We start from the raw sequence: 17338 nt of genomic DNA, 5'->3' as shown, positions 1-17338 counted from the left end.
GTGGAGCATCATCATTCCGTGGCATATTCCTCACGTCCTGACCCTCTGCTGGTCTCAAGGTGTCAGATATGAGAGAGAAATATGAGGGTGGGGCTGGTAGGGAGAAAACTCTATCACCTGCGAAAGAAACAAAATAGACAAATGAGTCTATTATTTCTGGTATTCACATTAAGAAAGTTGTAAAAATCACTGTTATATTTCAATATTACATTTTCGATATTCTTTATAGTGTATTACAAAATAACACTGTTAAATACTCACCCACAGTAATTGAAACTGTCTGAATTGCCGGTCGTCGGGCTTCTACATCAGTAATGGTTTCATCCCCTTCTTGGTTATTGCGTCTCCGCTTTATGTGAGCCGCTACCAAGAAGGCTGCTGCAATCAGGATAATCACTGGTCCTATTTTTTGCACAGGATCACAGATATGATCACTGCTGCCTTTGCCAGAGGGCTTCAAACTACATCCAGGCACCCAGGCACCGACAACGCACATTAGCACTCCACAGGTGAGGAGCAGTAATCCAAAGCTTCCAAATAGGAAGAATTTACAGCTATAGTTGCAGGAGCAAAGCACCATTTTCAGATTAAGTGAGTTAATCCAGCTAGTGATTTACACATACTGAGCAGGTGATGCTGTGGCAGTTACATTTATACTTACCAGGGCTCTGTGAGGTGGCATTGGTGTTGTGACATCATGTGAGGTATAATGTAGGTCGTAGGTCATGTGACAACCTAGTAGTGAGCTGAATACATTAAGTTGACAGTTATTAACAAATAAACAAATTCAAAATAATTAGTACTGTTTTGAAAATGTTTCTGTGTATGAAGTAGCAAAATAATATATGTATTATATAATATATAAGAATATATCATGTAGGGATATACAGTATATAAAAATAAACACTTTAAACACTTACTAAATGGCCATGTTATCTGGAAGGAGATGTCTGCAGAACAAGTACACATAACATTTGTGTTAGTAATAATGTCATCAACATAGATACTAGTCAGAGCAGAGGTCAGTTAGAAATGATAATTAAAGTACCAAATTCACCATCTGTATGATGGGTCAGTTAAATGAAGAGGCCAATAATAGTCAGGCCAAATAAATTCAAATTCAGGATCCAAAAGAGTAACCAAAGTCCATGCCAAAGTTTAGGGCAGGCAGCAAATAATCTGAGTCAGAAGCAAGCAAGGCCAATGACTGAAATCCCAAATCATGGCCCCCTAGGAACCACAAGAGAATGGGCAATCATATAATGCCACGCTTTATACAATGGATAGGTGTAATTGTGCACTATTTAAATGAGCTGATAATATACAATGGGTGTTATATTGTTTTCCCACCATAGGTAGGCAAACACTTTTGTTCATGTACACTACTACCAGGGAATGTAATATGTAAGAGAGGAACAGAGAGGCCACTACTTCTCAGAGCTAATAATACATTGTTGTATCATTGACATACATTGTGGCTGATAAAGAGTGAGTAGTATGGCAGTTTGTGTAGCCTATCATATGTGATTTGGCTCTGCACATGTCAAAAGCACGCTCGCAAGTATTTGATACTTACGACTCCTTGCGACTGACGAGGCGGAATGGGGAAGGGATATGTTCTCTCAAATGTGGACATTGCAGAGCAGCAGTTTTGTGCATATGCGCTTGTTAGCAGGTGTAACCTTTCCACCAGCTACAGGGCAGGTGTAACAACAGGATTAATTATTGGAATTCAAAATTTTATTGAATCTATTTAAAATTTCTTTGAAAGCTTCAACTTCAAAACTTCAGGTTTTGGAGAAATGATGTTGCTTTATTTTTGATACGAGAGCATCAATATTGGGGCATTTTTATGTCAGAGCAATTTGGATAGTCTTCAGCGTCCAATCAATTTCTCTGCTTTGTTTTTATGTTCGTTAGAGTGGAAAACCCTTGTTCGCAAAGGTAGGTTGTTGCAAAAGGCAGCAACTATTTGACTGCCTCCTCATGTGCAATTTTGAATGCCTTTGCAGCTGTTGACATCCAAAAATATGACAGATCCACATTGTTTTCAAATGCAATACATGCTTCATTATTGCATCGAAGCTCAAGAAGTGCCTCTGCCAACCCTTGAGGCTTTTCAGCTACAACAGCAATTTTACTTTTAAAGGGGTCTACAATCCAACTGACAGCATGTGAATCGGCAGCAATACCCCCAGGAATTTCATGTTTACCCCATTTGGGATAATTTACCCCTGTTCCCTGACCACTGTACTACAGTATGGTGTTATAGATAACTGCATTGTCTACTGAGCATAAGAAGCAGTTCTGGTGTATAGAAGATAAATGCTTGTGTACCAGATGGAGCTCCCTATTCTCTATTGGTAAAATTTGCATTGTATGCTGGTCTGAATGGAACTATGTTCTGCTATATGTATTTGTTTGACACTTTTACTCCTGATTAATATCATTTTAATAATGCCAGCAAGAAAATGTATTGATAAGGAAGTAGCCTCTTGTGAGTGATGCTAGGGCTTTTTTCTTGCATATTAAAACTGACTGATTGAAATGTGGCACTGTTGCTATCCTTCACAATGAACAGAATAATGCTGTCCATGTTTACTTGGAAACATATACATTACTAGGAAACTAGATATACATAAATGTATAGTTCCTGATGATGTAAGGAAGTGTTCATCCCAATGTACGAAACAGGACCAACAAAAATAATATACTAGACCTGAGATGTCAGGTAGACAATCTGATATTATTGTGCTGCTACTGTATTAACAGAAAGAGAGAAAATAGAGCAGTAGGGAAGAAAGCTCATCTTCTGTTACGCAGTCTCTAATTTTAGCTTGTTAAGTAAAAAGTTTATTTCAACATAACATGTACTGTTTATGCAATTTCCACAGCTTTTATTATATATGGTGTGCAAAATATACTAGGAATGAAAATATCATGTGATAACCTCACTTTGTGAGACCAGGTGGATTGCTCCACAGTCAGTCACATTGCATATCTCTTCATGATGAACCGGGGGTCACCATGCAGAGAATGACATTTGCTAACTCACAAGGGGTTCCGGTTTCCCACATACAGTAACTGCAGTTTTATTTGGAACTGTTTTTTTATTTGCATTGCTAATCAAGTACCTCATTCAGTGAATAAAGCAAGCCTAAATATTATCTTAATTCCTATAGACTTTACAAACACAGTTAAGGAAATGGTTTAAACAGAGTCTGTTAGCTTTCATATTTATAAGTACTGACAAGAAATGAGCAGGGTTCTGCCATGTTGCATGATGTATCCTGTGCCTTTTGCACTGTCTAGGTGACACATGTAAGAAAGACAGTCTTGATATACCTTCCTTTTCAGACATAAATAAGGCTGAACTAAGCAGTATTTAAGAAGAAAATGGAAGAGATTAAATTACAGAAGGAGACTATTAGTTGTTGTTACAACTGCACAAGTGCCATAGAAACATTTATACCTCAGTCTTGCCTAAGACTGAGACGTATGTCTTCCTTGCTCCTCTCTAGAGAGTTGGAGCGGGGGAGGTAGTGGGCGGACCAGAATATGCAAAGTACAGTAAGTGTGTTAATGCTTCTCGCTATGCTGAGGGGGAAGTAGCTGCAGCTATGCCTCTAGGAGGCCCCTATTGCAGCTGCTTTCTTCTGGTGCAATATCTGTGCTGATGCTGTTAGTGCACATGATTACCACCTCCAGGGCCGGACTGGGACTAAAAATCAGCCCTGGCATTTAAAGTACACAGGCCCACCTCAGTTCAAGTATGAAAGAAACTGTGTGCCGAAAAGGGCGTGACCACATTGTGTTGTGGGTGTGGCCAACATGGGGCATTGATACATACATTATAATAAAACATTACATTTATCACGCCCTCCCAGCCACATCACGCCATCCCCAGCCCACTGTACTTATCTATGCTTCTGGTGCTGCTGACATCCATAAGGGTGGGAACTTCCTGCAGAGTGAGCAGGGAAGCTCTTTGTCTCACAAGATTACCAAATCTTGTGATACTTTGAGCTCCTCTGCTTGCTCTGCAGGCTGTGTCCTGTCCCTAACCAGAGCTGGATTAAGGCTCAGGGGGCCGGGAGTATTAAATACAGCAGGGCCCCTATTATGTAACATGGTTATCATTTTAGACAAATGCACAGGCAATACTGTGTGCACTACAGTTAGAAGCACACAGCTCTGCCTTCACAAGCAGTACATTGTGAAGCGGGACATACCTCCCAACTGTCCTTGTCGGACCAAATCCTGACTAAGTGAGACAGTCACCCAAATTCAAGACTGCCCCACCAGATTCAGGACAGTTGGCAGACTGTCCTGCTCTCTCCTACTTGTCTTGCTCACTTTCACCACTTGTAGCAGCTGGTTCCTTTAGCTCAGTTCTTTTTTGTCTTAATCCTGGAATATTGGATGCCCTATTTTGGAAAAAAAAATGGGATACATGAGATTTAGATAACTCCAACCAGCCCTGGTGTTAAAACAATAGCATTCACGTTTTATAATTAAGGCCTCCCTCCAGTCCCTACAATAATAATATTCACATTTAATAAGTAGACCTATTTCCCTCCAACCAGCCACAACATTAAATTAACAATATACCCATTTACTCAAAACATATTTCCCTCCCTCCAAACAGTTCCAGCAATAAATTAAATAGCATTAAAGTTTAATAAATATAGCCATTTTCCACAACCATCCCCAGCAATAAATAATTCATACTCACATTAAATAAATAGCCCTCCTCCTCCAAATCAGTCCCATATTCAATTAATAGCCCTAAACCACCCCAGCATGAAATTTAAGGTTCCTTCATCTCACCTTAAAAAATTAGCCCCCACCTACACTCTACCATTAAATAGCCTACCTCAAACACTATATTAAGATCCTCCCTTCCCTCACATATTTTTATAAAATACTGCGCTCGCACGCACACAATATGAACATGGCGACACACACACAATATATATATATATATATATATTGCCCCACACACACTTATATTATATTTATATATATATATATATATATATATATATATATATGTATAAATATATATATATATATGTCCAGACTCCACACAATGTACTGATACACACACAATTGCCAGCCAGACACACAGCACCCCAGAGAGGGAGAGAGAGAGACACACACACAGCCCCCAGAGAGAGAGAGACACACACAGCCCCCCCCAGTCAGTGACACACAGCCCCCCCTCCCAGTCAGTGAAACACAGCCCCCTCAGTGAAACACAGCCCCCCAGTGAAACACAGCCCCCTCAGTGAAACGCAGTCCCCCCCTCCCAGTCAGTGAAACACAGCCCCCCAGTGAAACACAGACCCCTCAGTGAAACACAGCCCCCCCAGTGAAACACAGCCCCCTCAGTGAAACACAGCCACCCCTCCCAGTCAGTGAAACACAGCCCCCTCAGTGAAACACAGCCCCCCCTCCCAGTCAGTGAAACACAGCCCCCCCCAGTGAAACACAGCCCCACCCCTCAGTGAAACACAGCCAGCCAGCCGTCAGTGAGACACACTTACCTTGTTGCTCAGCGGAGGGAGTTTCAATGTGATGTGCGGCCAATGCCAGTAATCACATGGGACGTGCACCATGTGACAGGTACCGTCCCATGTGATTAAACATGGCTGCACATCACATTGAAACTCCCTCCGCCGAGCAGCGCCCGAGCAGCGCGCAGTGAGCTGTGTTGCTCGGGCAGGCATGTTGCCCCGCCGGATCAGCCCAACTAGACATCGGCCCTTCTGGCATTTGCCAGAAGGGCCCGATGGCCAGTCCGGCTCTGACCACCTCTATTAAACTGTATGTTGACATACATTAGAAGATCTCACAGCTGTCCTGATGACACTGGGCCTAATTCATTAACGCACGCATTCTGAGCACAACGTTCGTTTGCTCAAAAACGCATGTAAATCAGCTCTGTATACACCTGAATTCAACAAGGAATGGATCTGCAGATACATGTGCTGATGAATTCAGGTGTAGGTCTGGTCTGCGCTACTACACAAGACACTGCAGGGTACGTCCAATACTTATGTGGAATATAAATTTACAAAAGAACACACAGAAAAAAAAAAAAATGAATGTCACCTGTTGACAATGTAAGTATTAGTGATAAAACATAAAAGCACAAACATATGAAGCAGTGTTATATACTGAAAGCTTTAGCACTCTAAGGGCTAGATTTACTAAGCTGCGGGTTTGAAAAAGTGGAGATGTTGCCTAAAGCAACCAATCAGATTCTAGCTGTCATTTTGTAGAAGGTACTAAATAAATGAAAGCTAGAATCTGATTGGTTGCTATAGGCAACTTCCCCACTTTTTCAAACCCGCAGCTTAGTAAATCTAGCCCTAAGAGCACAAGTGCAAAATACAAGAAAACTATGTCCAAAGAAGGCAGAAAAAACATTCCGGCTGATGCTTGTAGGAACATACTGCTCTGCATTAATAATAAAAAAGACGGGTAAATTTATCAAGCTGGTTTGAAAAAGTGGAGATATTGCCTATAGCAACCAATCAGATTCTAGCTGTCATATTGTGGAACTAAATAAATGATATCTAGAATCTGATTGGTTGCTATAGGCAAAATTTCCCCTTTTTCAAACCTGCAGCTCGATAAATTTACCCCCCAGAATGAATGTATTAGCAGCCATCAATTTCAGTTCCTTGATTGTAATTTACAGAAAGAATCCAATGAGGCAGTCTATATTCACAGTATGTTGTTTTTTTCCCCTCATGTTTTCAAGATGCCTAATAATGATCTTTTTTTTTATCCCCAACAGAGGATAAAGTATGGACAACCTTATACCATGATCTTCTGCCTCAAACTCTAATAGCGGGATCTAGCAAGGATAAGCGAGTTGTGCTACAACTGAATTACAGTGCAACTATGGATCAAATCTCTACCATCACTAGCAGTGCTGAGAAATGTGAACAGTATGTTTCCTACTCCTGCAAGATGTCAAGACTGCTGAACACGCCAGGTAGGCCAAGATGAACTCTCACTCTGTGTAATTATCAATCTGCATCATGATTTGGAGGGCAGGCATGCTTTCTAGGCTCCCTTCTAGACAGCCTATGAATAAATCGTCGTTGACAGCATTCTAAAAATATATTTGCTGAAATATGCATACTATGTTTTTTTATACAAGATATGACTATCTGAATTTATTTTCTTGTGACATTTGACTGCAATATAATTGTTATGGTGCCAGCAACTGATTTAAAATGAGAATAGGGCATTTTTTTCCATTCAATGAAATAATCATTGCAGGCTTTACATTATCAAATTGATGAACTCCCCATTTCAATACCATAAACTACATAGTTTTGAATTCCTATAAAGTCATTTCTGTTCCTTCAGGACTTAAATGATTGTGAGAATATCTATTCTAATACCACAATTATTCCAGTTCTTTTCATTTAATTTATCAAGCTCTTCACACACACTCACACACTCATATGTGTGCGTTTGTCTTCTGTACTGAAACTTGTATGTCTTTTATTCTGCATTGCCCCCGGTGTGCCGCGAAGATGGCCAAGAACTATTAAAATCTGTCTGGATTTAAATCGTTCTCTGTGTCTGCTATAGCAATATATGTGTAGTAATCATCTGTCCACATAAAGAGAGACACATGAACAGTCAGATTTGTGCAATATGACCACCTACACAATTGTCTAAATTGGGTACTGATCCAGCTATTCAATTATCAGACTGAATTAACATTTGTCACCACTATAGGAAATTAAATACTGTAAAGAAATGCATTTGTTATCCACAGGATATTTCTGTAATGATACCGGGTTTAATGTAACCCTCTGTGCCGCACAGCTGGCCTACCCGGTACCTATCCAAGGTTCAAAATCACCCAGGCAAATATCCCACATATAATAAATAGGTTCATTTAACAAAATGGTAGCACCAAACAGCAATAAACATATTTAAATATTAACCTGCAACAAATAACACTACAATCTGGCACAGACAACGTACAGGGTATGATGAAAACAGCTCACCAGTATCCTAGTCACACTCAGGGACTGCTGTCTATCCATTCAAGCTTCTCCCACTCTCTCCTTTGAAGCTACCAGCAAGGTAGTGGTCCTGAGTCACAGTCACTCCTTTTTTGGCAGACACAAAGCTCCCCAAGATCTGGAGAGGTAGATCAGGGCAAAGGCAGTACTCCAGGCAGCGATTGTCCCTTTCCTGTCAGGGGCAGAGATCTAGATCTCAACGCCAGCCTGACTTCAGCCATCACTGGGTAGTGAATGCCCATTTTGCTGTTCTCTGGAGCTCCTTTTTAAAACCATAGATGACCTTCTCAGGAGTTTCAGGACCTACCTGATTGGTCCTTTTCTGTGTTACCTTTTCACAGTTAAACATACAGACAAAGGGATAGCAGATGAGCCACTCTTGATATAATTAAGGCTAGGTATTGTTCTGTGGCTATACAGCAGAGTTTGTTTAAAAAGGAGACATCACAATCCAGAGATATTACATATAAATACACAATGCAATCATCTCTAATTAAACATATAGCTCTATCTGTGGGCTTTTTCCCTATCTTAACTCAAGAGATTCCATGGTGTGATGTACATTCATACAGGACTGGTGGACAATAATCGTTTTGCCTATACTAAAACAATGGACTAGTCTGCAAGATAATAAAACCATGCTGGCAGACATTTTAACTACTTACAAATAGAATAGATACAAGTTTAAATATGATTGACAAATATGGGGAACCAGAGGGCTAGAAAAAGTATATGTTTTTATATTCCACAGTTTGTGAGAAACCAGGTGCAGACTGGTTGAGCTGATTATTAATACCTTGTTTCACCACAATCTCTAGTTGATATTATGATATACAATCACAGACATAAAAGGGATTATTTAAGCAAAATATGCAAAACGAAAATGGGTATGGGTTTTTTGTTTGTTTGTTTCACAAATAAGTAAAACGGTAAACTCATTTATTAAATATGAGGTAAAAAAGTGTGGCCATTTGTTTCAGTTGTGGTACAATATTGATATACATTGACAGAATCTAGCTTTTAACCTATAGCGAATAAACATAGTTTTGCGAGATGTTTTCACTTTTGTTCTTACATAAAGAGGGGAATTCAATTGGCCGCGCTTGTGTAAAAAGTAACGCTTCCTGTGCACTATTACCGTTACTGCGGTAATAGTGCGCTTTAATACCATTATTACAGTAATTTCAACGCCGGCTTCAGAAAGCCGGGTTAGCTTTACCGTAATAACGGTAATAGAGTTATCGTGGCACTACTTCAGGGGGAATTGAATTCCCCCCAGAGTGTCTCTGGATAAATCATTATGACTTTTTTTAAACTCCACATTTTTGGCCACACCATTTTTGTGTCACAGATACCAGTTAATCATGTGAGAAACATCGGCTGTGCTTGAATTGTATGGTGTGGCAACCACTTCAAAGAATGTTTGCACTGTGTCACTAAAATAAAGTTTTTTAAAAATAAAAAATTAAATAAGCCAGCAAGAATTCATTAACTTATTTATTAACTTATTTATTACTATATTAATTGGAACAATGATTGCAACAGTAATAGTATGCACTAAACATGCCATCGTTTATGATTGCACACCCTTTAAGAACACTCACTAGACCCAGCTGACAGATATACCTAAAATCTTAAATTAGATATTATGTGGTAAAAGGGGTTCTAACAATTAGTAAACAAAATAATGTTTAATTGAAGAGGCAGCCAGTCAAATATAGGAGCTGGTAGCATCTTTTAAAACACCAGGAAATATGTGGATCCATTAATAGAAATGATTCCCAAGAGACAGGCAGCTGATAGTTTATAGACACAATGGCTTCCTGGCTCCTAGGGTTGCTCCTGCCTGACCTGACACTGAAATATCGATGTGATTCACAAATGCGGTTATTCCTACAATGTAGGCCCCACACAAGTCCTTTATCTTTGTCCTTTAACTCTGAATATCCCATGTAAGTAGGATCATTGGGCTTGTCAGATATTTTGCATCTATTTAATCTCTGAGGAGACATCCCTGTTTGCTGATTTCATTCTGTCCCACTATACTGATCCGTGTGTATTGATTTCTGTGATTTCTAGATCAAGTCAAATTAGGGTATGGTTACATGGTAAAATCTGTGTCTATCAAGGTGGTTCAGTTAAGGTAAATGGTTAAGGATAGTCATGGTTGTCAGCAGCTGTCTGCCTCCATCTTCCACTGTGTCCACTCAGCCAACTGTACCATACCACAATAGCTGCACAGGAATGTCAGTCGCTAATGGCTGCTTTAATATAGGTGGCTGATAAAGTAAAGTAGCCTCATACACTTTCCCACATTCAAATATAATTGTTATTCTGCTACGTTATGTATCAGCTGTTCCCCACACCCAGGGCTGGTGAAAACTCTGTACCCCAGTTACTACCCCCCACTTGCACTGCATTTCTCCTCCCTCATTCTCTTTCATATCCTTATCGGGAGGTAAGTGGGGGAGGCATCTCCTGCTCCTCAGACAACATAGCCCACACTCCTAGGGTTTAACAGACATAGAGAAGCAGTGCAAGCAGCTTCACAGTGGATATTAACGGCCAGCACTCAGTGAAGGGGCACTGTGGAGAAATTAAAAACACTGAATGAGTGACATTTTGTAGTTTATTCAGTGTTTTAGTCACCCCCTAAACATTTTATCCTAGACAACCTCATAAGTTCTCCTAATGGTAACGCCAGCTCTGTCCACACCTCTTACATTGTAAGCTCATCTTTACCTTCTGTTTCATAAATGTATGTGATATATTATGATCCCTCAATGTACAGCACTGTGTAACATGTGGTTTCTTTATAAATAAAGGGTTAATATAGTAATATCATAGTTTGTTGGTAACCATCTGTCTGTTGAGTTTCCATTCTTTGACTTGACTGTAAGGGGCATATTCCATTAGTTTGGCGGTCCATGATTATGCGCCGGAATGCCCAGCGACAGTAATACGCGGTACCGCAATAAGGCAGGTTTTCCTTCGCATCCCCATAGGGTTGCGAAGGGAAATCCACAGTATTGCGGTACTGTGTTACTTTTGCGTAATCGCAGACCACCAAGCAATTGAAAATGCCCCTAAGAGCTAATACAATGGTAAATACAAATATACATTATATCAGAAGATAACTATTTTGGCAAGAAATAGATATAAAACACTTTTTTCCAAAGAAATAACTCTAATAGTTTAAACAATGACTGAAATAGATGAAAAGCAAATCCGTTTTAGATGCTTAATGATGAAGTTTTATTTTTGACAGCATGAGGAGTAAGATACATATAAAAGCTAACATATTCATGGTTACTAAGGTATTCAGCTTTGTTAGTTATAATTCAAAGAAGCATGAAACTACCCTGAAGTGATTGAACAGGTTTTTGAAGGAAATAGGGACTTCTATTTAAGTGAAGCATAAGGCATCATTGATCCTGAAACAGATCTGATTGTCATTACTGGAAATAGAAACCTACATTCCATGCGTATATATTTCTACATTTTTTTATTCTGCAATTGTTTTTTTAAGATTGATTTAAGATGATTTTCTTAAAAAAAAATACCTTAGGCTTTGTTTGTCCCTTATGCCAAGTCCAAGAGTACGGAAAGTGAGCCATTCCTCATATAAACTCTAAAGAAAAACAATCTGTAGAAACACTATTTAGAATTCAATTCAAGTAAATTGAGAGGCATATTAGGAGGTCATTAGGAGTATATCTGAAACATCAAAGCGCTCCCAAAAAGCGTCCGACTAGAGGTAGCCTATCAATATAAGATACATTTATCTTCAGGTAACATATCACTATCAGCTGCACAACTGCTGGGGAATATTTCCAATATAATGGTGACACATTAAAGAAAGTTGAAAGTACTTAAGTTTTTGGACTGACTGATCCCATTTGAATCCTGACAGATCACATGGTGGCTTCATATAGCATAGGCGAGAAGTATTGAATTACAGATACTCTGCAGGACACAATCTGCTTTATTCAGTTCACTAAGATCTGTAGTTAGCTTTGTTGTTCTCTGAAAACAAAACAATGGAGTTAGGCTAGAGAAAATTTGATTTCCTCATATTATATATCTCTGGTGTGTAACTTCATATAGCTGAAATGCAAAGAAAAGTCTAAAATGCAGTTTTACTGCAAAAATAATGTTTTAAATTTTACGTTAGACAGGGATGACTTTCAAATTAAACGCCATGTGACTACACAAGTGCTAATTCAATGTCTCTTTCATAGGCGTTTTTATCACAACTTAAGCTATCTATGATAACAAGAACCCATTCCTTATTTTGTTGTAATTTGCAGTCCCAGTATTGGTTCTACTTTAATACGTACCAAAAAATTCCCAAAATATACTTTTACATGTGTACCCTTTCCTATGAGTCCAGAATCCATAAACGCTGGATTGTTTAATCCAAGTTTGTAGGGGAATTTGTCAGCCAGCTTCCCTCTCTTAGAATGGTGTCCAGGTCTGATTAAGGGTTCAGGCCACCCTAGACTATATGCTCGTAGCACCCCCTCACCTTTCTTGCCACGCCAATACGTGGTAGGTAAAAAACAACTATCCTTAATGTAGAATCTGGCTTCTTTCACCCCCTCTCCACACCAATATTTATGTTCCCATGTTCTCAAAACTCAGTTCCACGTGGATTTTTAAAAGGGTCCCAGAAATCTTTGTCACTCATTTCATCATCATCATCATCATCAATTATTTATATAGCGCCACTAATTTCTCAGCGCTGTACAGAGAACTCACTCACATCAGTTCCTGCCCCATTGGAGCTTACAGTCTAAATTCCCTAACACACACACACAGACAGAGACAGAGAGAAAGAGACTAAGGTCAATTTGATAGCAGCCAATTAACCTTCTAGTATGTTTTTGGATTGTGGGAGTAAACCGGAGCACCTGGAGGAAACCCACACAAACACGGGGAGAACATACAAACTCCACACAGATAAGGCCATGGTTGGGAATTGAACTCATGACACCAGTGCTGAGAGGCAGAAGTGCTAACCACTAAGCCACCGTGCTGCCCCATTTAGTTTTCATTACAATCAGAAGTGTATAGCAGAATGGAGGCATGAACGAGTGCTACTGAGGGTGAAAGGGTGAAGGGGGAGGGGGCTGTCATACCTGCACCTGTCTCAATTCTTGTCTCTCCTACTCTCTTATCCACAAGCGCCCACACAATGATGACTCATTGTCTTCAGCCTGTACCATGGGAATACATCAAGATTAAAACCTTACTATATTTCTTTCATGTTTTCGGTTTATATTGGAGAACTAGTTTATACCTCTCCCTATCACAATTTTGCACCTCTAAAAATTTTGCACCCCCCCCCCCCCCCAAAAAAAAGCTTAGCACCCTAGGCTGAAACCTAGTCAGCTTATTGGATAATCAGGCTCTTATTGTGTTACAGTCTGACCAGTCATGCAACAGATCTCTAGTTTTGTCTGGAAAACACATTACATTACACAGTGACCATACATAAGTTAATTTGTTTGCAAGTGACTGGTTAGCCATTGCTCTCAAATATGTTATGGTGGTCAGATCTCTCTTTTAGCAAATCTCTCCAATTTTTGGACCTGACAGGGCTCATAGTAAATAACTGCAGGCCTGTAGTACTCTGGTACAGACTCATCCTCTCTTAAGGGTGTATCTACTAGAGGTCGATTATCCAATCTTTTTTAAATTGATCAAAATTGGTAGAAACCACCAGTATTCTTCCTTTTCAAGCCACTACCATGCTGTTAGAAGCTTGATGAAAAGTTTATCGTCCGGCTTAGTTCAGCATTTGCCCTGTGTCAGAGTAAAGAACACTGTAGATGAAAATAAATTAATAAAACGTGTCCTCCTACGTATTTCCGTTTAATTAGGCTAATGCTGTATCTTTGCTTTTATGTAAAGTATAAGCTGCCCAGCAGGTGTTTCTACCTATGAGAAACTGTTTTCTGCATCCTTGCTTTTAATTAGTCTTGAGTTACCGTGCAGGTGTTCCTTCTTCTGTATAGCTGATTGGTAAGCTGCACTATTTAAGACCTCTCCTGTCTGCATACATTTGCCAGTGATAGTGTTATGCACAAGTTTACTGGTTGCTGGGCTCTCTGGTTCCTGGCATTGTATTCGGTTGCACTTTGGCTCCTGATCCCTGGCATTGCATTCGGCTGCTCTATGGTTGCTATTTTTTATGTGGGTGCAGTAACCCATTTAAGGTAATTTATTTGCAATCAATGTATTGCTTGCAATTATTAACTTTAATTGACCTAAATAACCTCATCTACTTGCCTAGATTAACCAGCCACCCTTGATGTACTGCTGATGATAACCTACTGTGCCTACAATTATATATGTAATCCCAGAAAAGACTAAAGGTGTGTGTTTTTGTTGGAAAACATTTGTTTTCTACATGTTTAAAGCAAAAAATTGTTAATTATTTTTCCTAATTTGTCCTTCGAGTGATAGAAAAAAAAATCCTTAGGCAACAAATTATTGCTTCAGCGTAGATAACGTACACTTTAACAATGCAAATAACAACAGTTCTTAAGTAATTAAACCGAGCCACAGTCACAAATTAAAATATGAAAGTCTGTGCCCAATCAGAAAAATATGATTTTCATGTACTCTGGCAATGTAAGAATCTTTTCCTATTTACCAAAATATTCTGCAGCTTTGTCTCTTGTGAAATTCATGAATTTAAATGGGATCCTAATCATTACACCTGCCCATGCTGTTCATTACCTGTGAAATTGTTTTTGTATGAGCACTTTGGCATTCTCAACCTGTTATTCCTATTTGAGGTGGCAACAAAGGAATGTAGAATACCAATTGCTATAGTTTTGTTATATTTAAGTACATTCTTCAGTTCTTTGTTTCCATTTATTTATCATTCTGGTTCCCTTAATATATTACAGTAGTAAATATAAGGACATAAAAAGAAATGTTGTTTCATTGTTGTGAAGGGCACTTTTGCTTACATTTTATTTTTAAGATGAATGCCATGAAATAAGGTGGCAATCGTTTTCAATGTTCCCATAATCAATAATCATGAAACACAGAAAATTAATAAGAGCATTCTAGTGTTTTGGCTCCACTCTGAAATAAGCATAGGGTGTTGTCTGGACTGTCTAGTGCAATCAGCTGCAAGTTGTCATCCATATTATACACAAGGTTTCAGTCTTAAAAGATAACTAAGGATAAAACACACAATTACTAAATATGAAAAGGAATCATAAATGTTTTCTTCATACCCAGCACACACACACATTACATTAAAACCATCCACCACACTTAACCAATCTGCAGATGATTGTTGTGAACAGTCACATGTGCTGAATAGTTAAGGGGGGGGGGGGTGCATTGGAGGGGAGGAAGGATGAAGGAGGAAGGATGAAGAGCAGAAGAGGTGTGCGGGGTCAATCCCCTGCCCTGATTGCCAATTTGTCAGCATAAGCATACTGCCTTAGGCTGACAGAGAGGGAGCTGATCCAATCAGGGCAGGAGGCTGTTCCCCACTGACAGCAAGGACACATCCTCGCCAGCCAGACCAGGGTCCCAGGCTTCCCTCCTTGCCATGCCATCACAATTGTATGTGTACAGTGGGCACATATGTCAGGGAGCTTGCGCAGGGACCCCTGAACTATGGGACTGTGGACACTGCACACCCTGCATCCATGGTGGAAACACCACTGAAAAGTTTTATTGCTTTAGTGTTTTTTTTTCTTCTTACAATACACATATGTAGGAGCACAGAAAACCATGCACACATAATTTTTCATGCTAAAATGCAGCATTGTAAAAATAAAATAAACATAAGACTTAGCAGTGTTTATGGAGTTATTTGAGCTCTGCAGTTTGGCAATGCTCTAGATACCTTCCAATTGCAAAAATGTACATGTAGGTGTAGTCTTGCGGTCAATTAGCTATGTTCTCCGAATGCCTTTCAGTGCTGTTCTACAGTGGCTGTAGTGTGGCTCACTCATTCTCATTGACACATCGATTCTCATTGTAGCTCACAGGCAGTATAGCTTTTAAGCATAGTTTTTACTGATATAATAGAGGCATAAAAATATAGCTCCTATATAGTATTATTAAAATAAGTTTGAGAACCATTAACTTTATTTTATTTTGTGGCTGTCAGAATTCAAATTCCACTTTGTAGAATTAATGTTTACTAGCAGCAAATTATAGAAGTTAATGTCAGCAGCAGCGATCAGATTTAGTTATTAGCTTAAAATTAATAAATTAACTTGTGCCTTTGCAATATCTAGTAGAACACAGTTTTATTTTCTAATCAAAAAGTGAATGGTTCTTGCATCTATCTATGCAACTACATATTTAAATAGCTGTGTGCAATACTTTTTAGTGCTTTTCTCAAAACTTTGGGCGGTGATAAAACCATGAAGATGCTGTAACTCATCTCCAACTCATTAAACATACAACATAATTTCAGGTAAATGCAATTACTGAACACATGATTGTTGCTCAAACAATATATCTATGACTCAATTACAAATACAGATTTTCAATTCTGGTATATTCATTAGAACAATATAAAGTGTGCCACAGGCTGCAAATTTTGAACAATCTTTACAAAATCCCATTACTAAGTAGTTTAACTCTTCATATTTAGACTGCTACACTGCTAAGTAAAGTACTCTGACAGGTACACAATAAATTAATATGTCTGTATATGTCAGTTAAATGCAATAACTATATTTACAGTGCAGAGATAAAATAATAATTACAATTAAAGTTACATAAGAATGTAAATATCGCCCACAGACTAATGTGTATAATAGTATATGGTACTTTGTTATGTTTTTTGTCTTTTAATTGTATTCTAACTTAAAATCTCTCCAATACCTTGTTTTGAATACATTAGGGAGACTGAGGCACCATATTTTGCACTATCTAGAAGAACATTAAGCCATGGAAAATAAAAAAGTGTACATAATCGTGAAGATATGCGGTTCCCATATCACATAGACACGGTATTAGAGGTAAAAATAGAAGTATGATTTATTCTGCAGAACATTATTAAATACAGCATGGCCCCCATAATGATAGCAGGTCCAACAAGTGAGGAAATCAGTTCAAACAAATCCAGTGAGATATGTATAACATGGCCCCCTTAACAATAGCAGGTCCAATAAGTGAGGAAATCAGTTCAAATAAATCCAGTGAGATATGTTCCACAGCACATCTCTGGCAGAGCATCACCTCTTGGCCAAAGTCAGTCGCACACGTGTCCAGCTCCCAGGTAGCCTCCC

At 39.0% G+C, this 17338-nt stretch overlaps 1 protein-coding gene across 2 annotated transcripts in view; it reads left to right on the top strand.

The window, feature by feature from the left end:
- Nucleotides 1-17338, top strand: part of CNTNAP2 (contactin associated protein 2) — a 1405747-nt gene that overhangs the window by 1004458 nt on the left and 383951 nt on the right. For both annotated transcript variants that reach the window (XM_075212518.1, XM_075212517.1), the window contains exon 13: nucleotides 6809-7009. In XM_075212518.1, the coding sequence (XP_075068619.1) occupies nucleotides 6809-7009 (201 nt within the window). The remainder of the gene's footprint in view (nucleotides 1-6808; nucleotides 7010-17338) is intronic.

This window comes from Mixophyes fleayi, chromosome 5, assembly GCF_038048845.1.
Source record: "Mixophyes fleayi isolate aMixFle1 chromosome 5, aMixFle1.hap1, whole genome shotgun sequence".
Taxonomy (NCBI): domain Eukaryota; kingdom Metazoa; phylum Chordata; class Amphibia; order Anura; family Limnodynastidae; genus Mixophyes; species Mixophyes fleayi.
The sequence above is the reverse complement of the archived record's forward strand: the minus strand, read 5'-3'. Positions and strand labels throughout refer to the sequence as shown.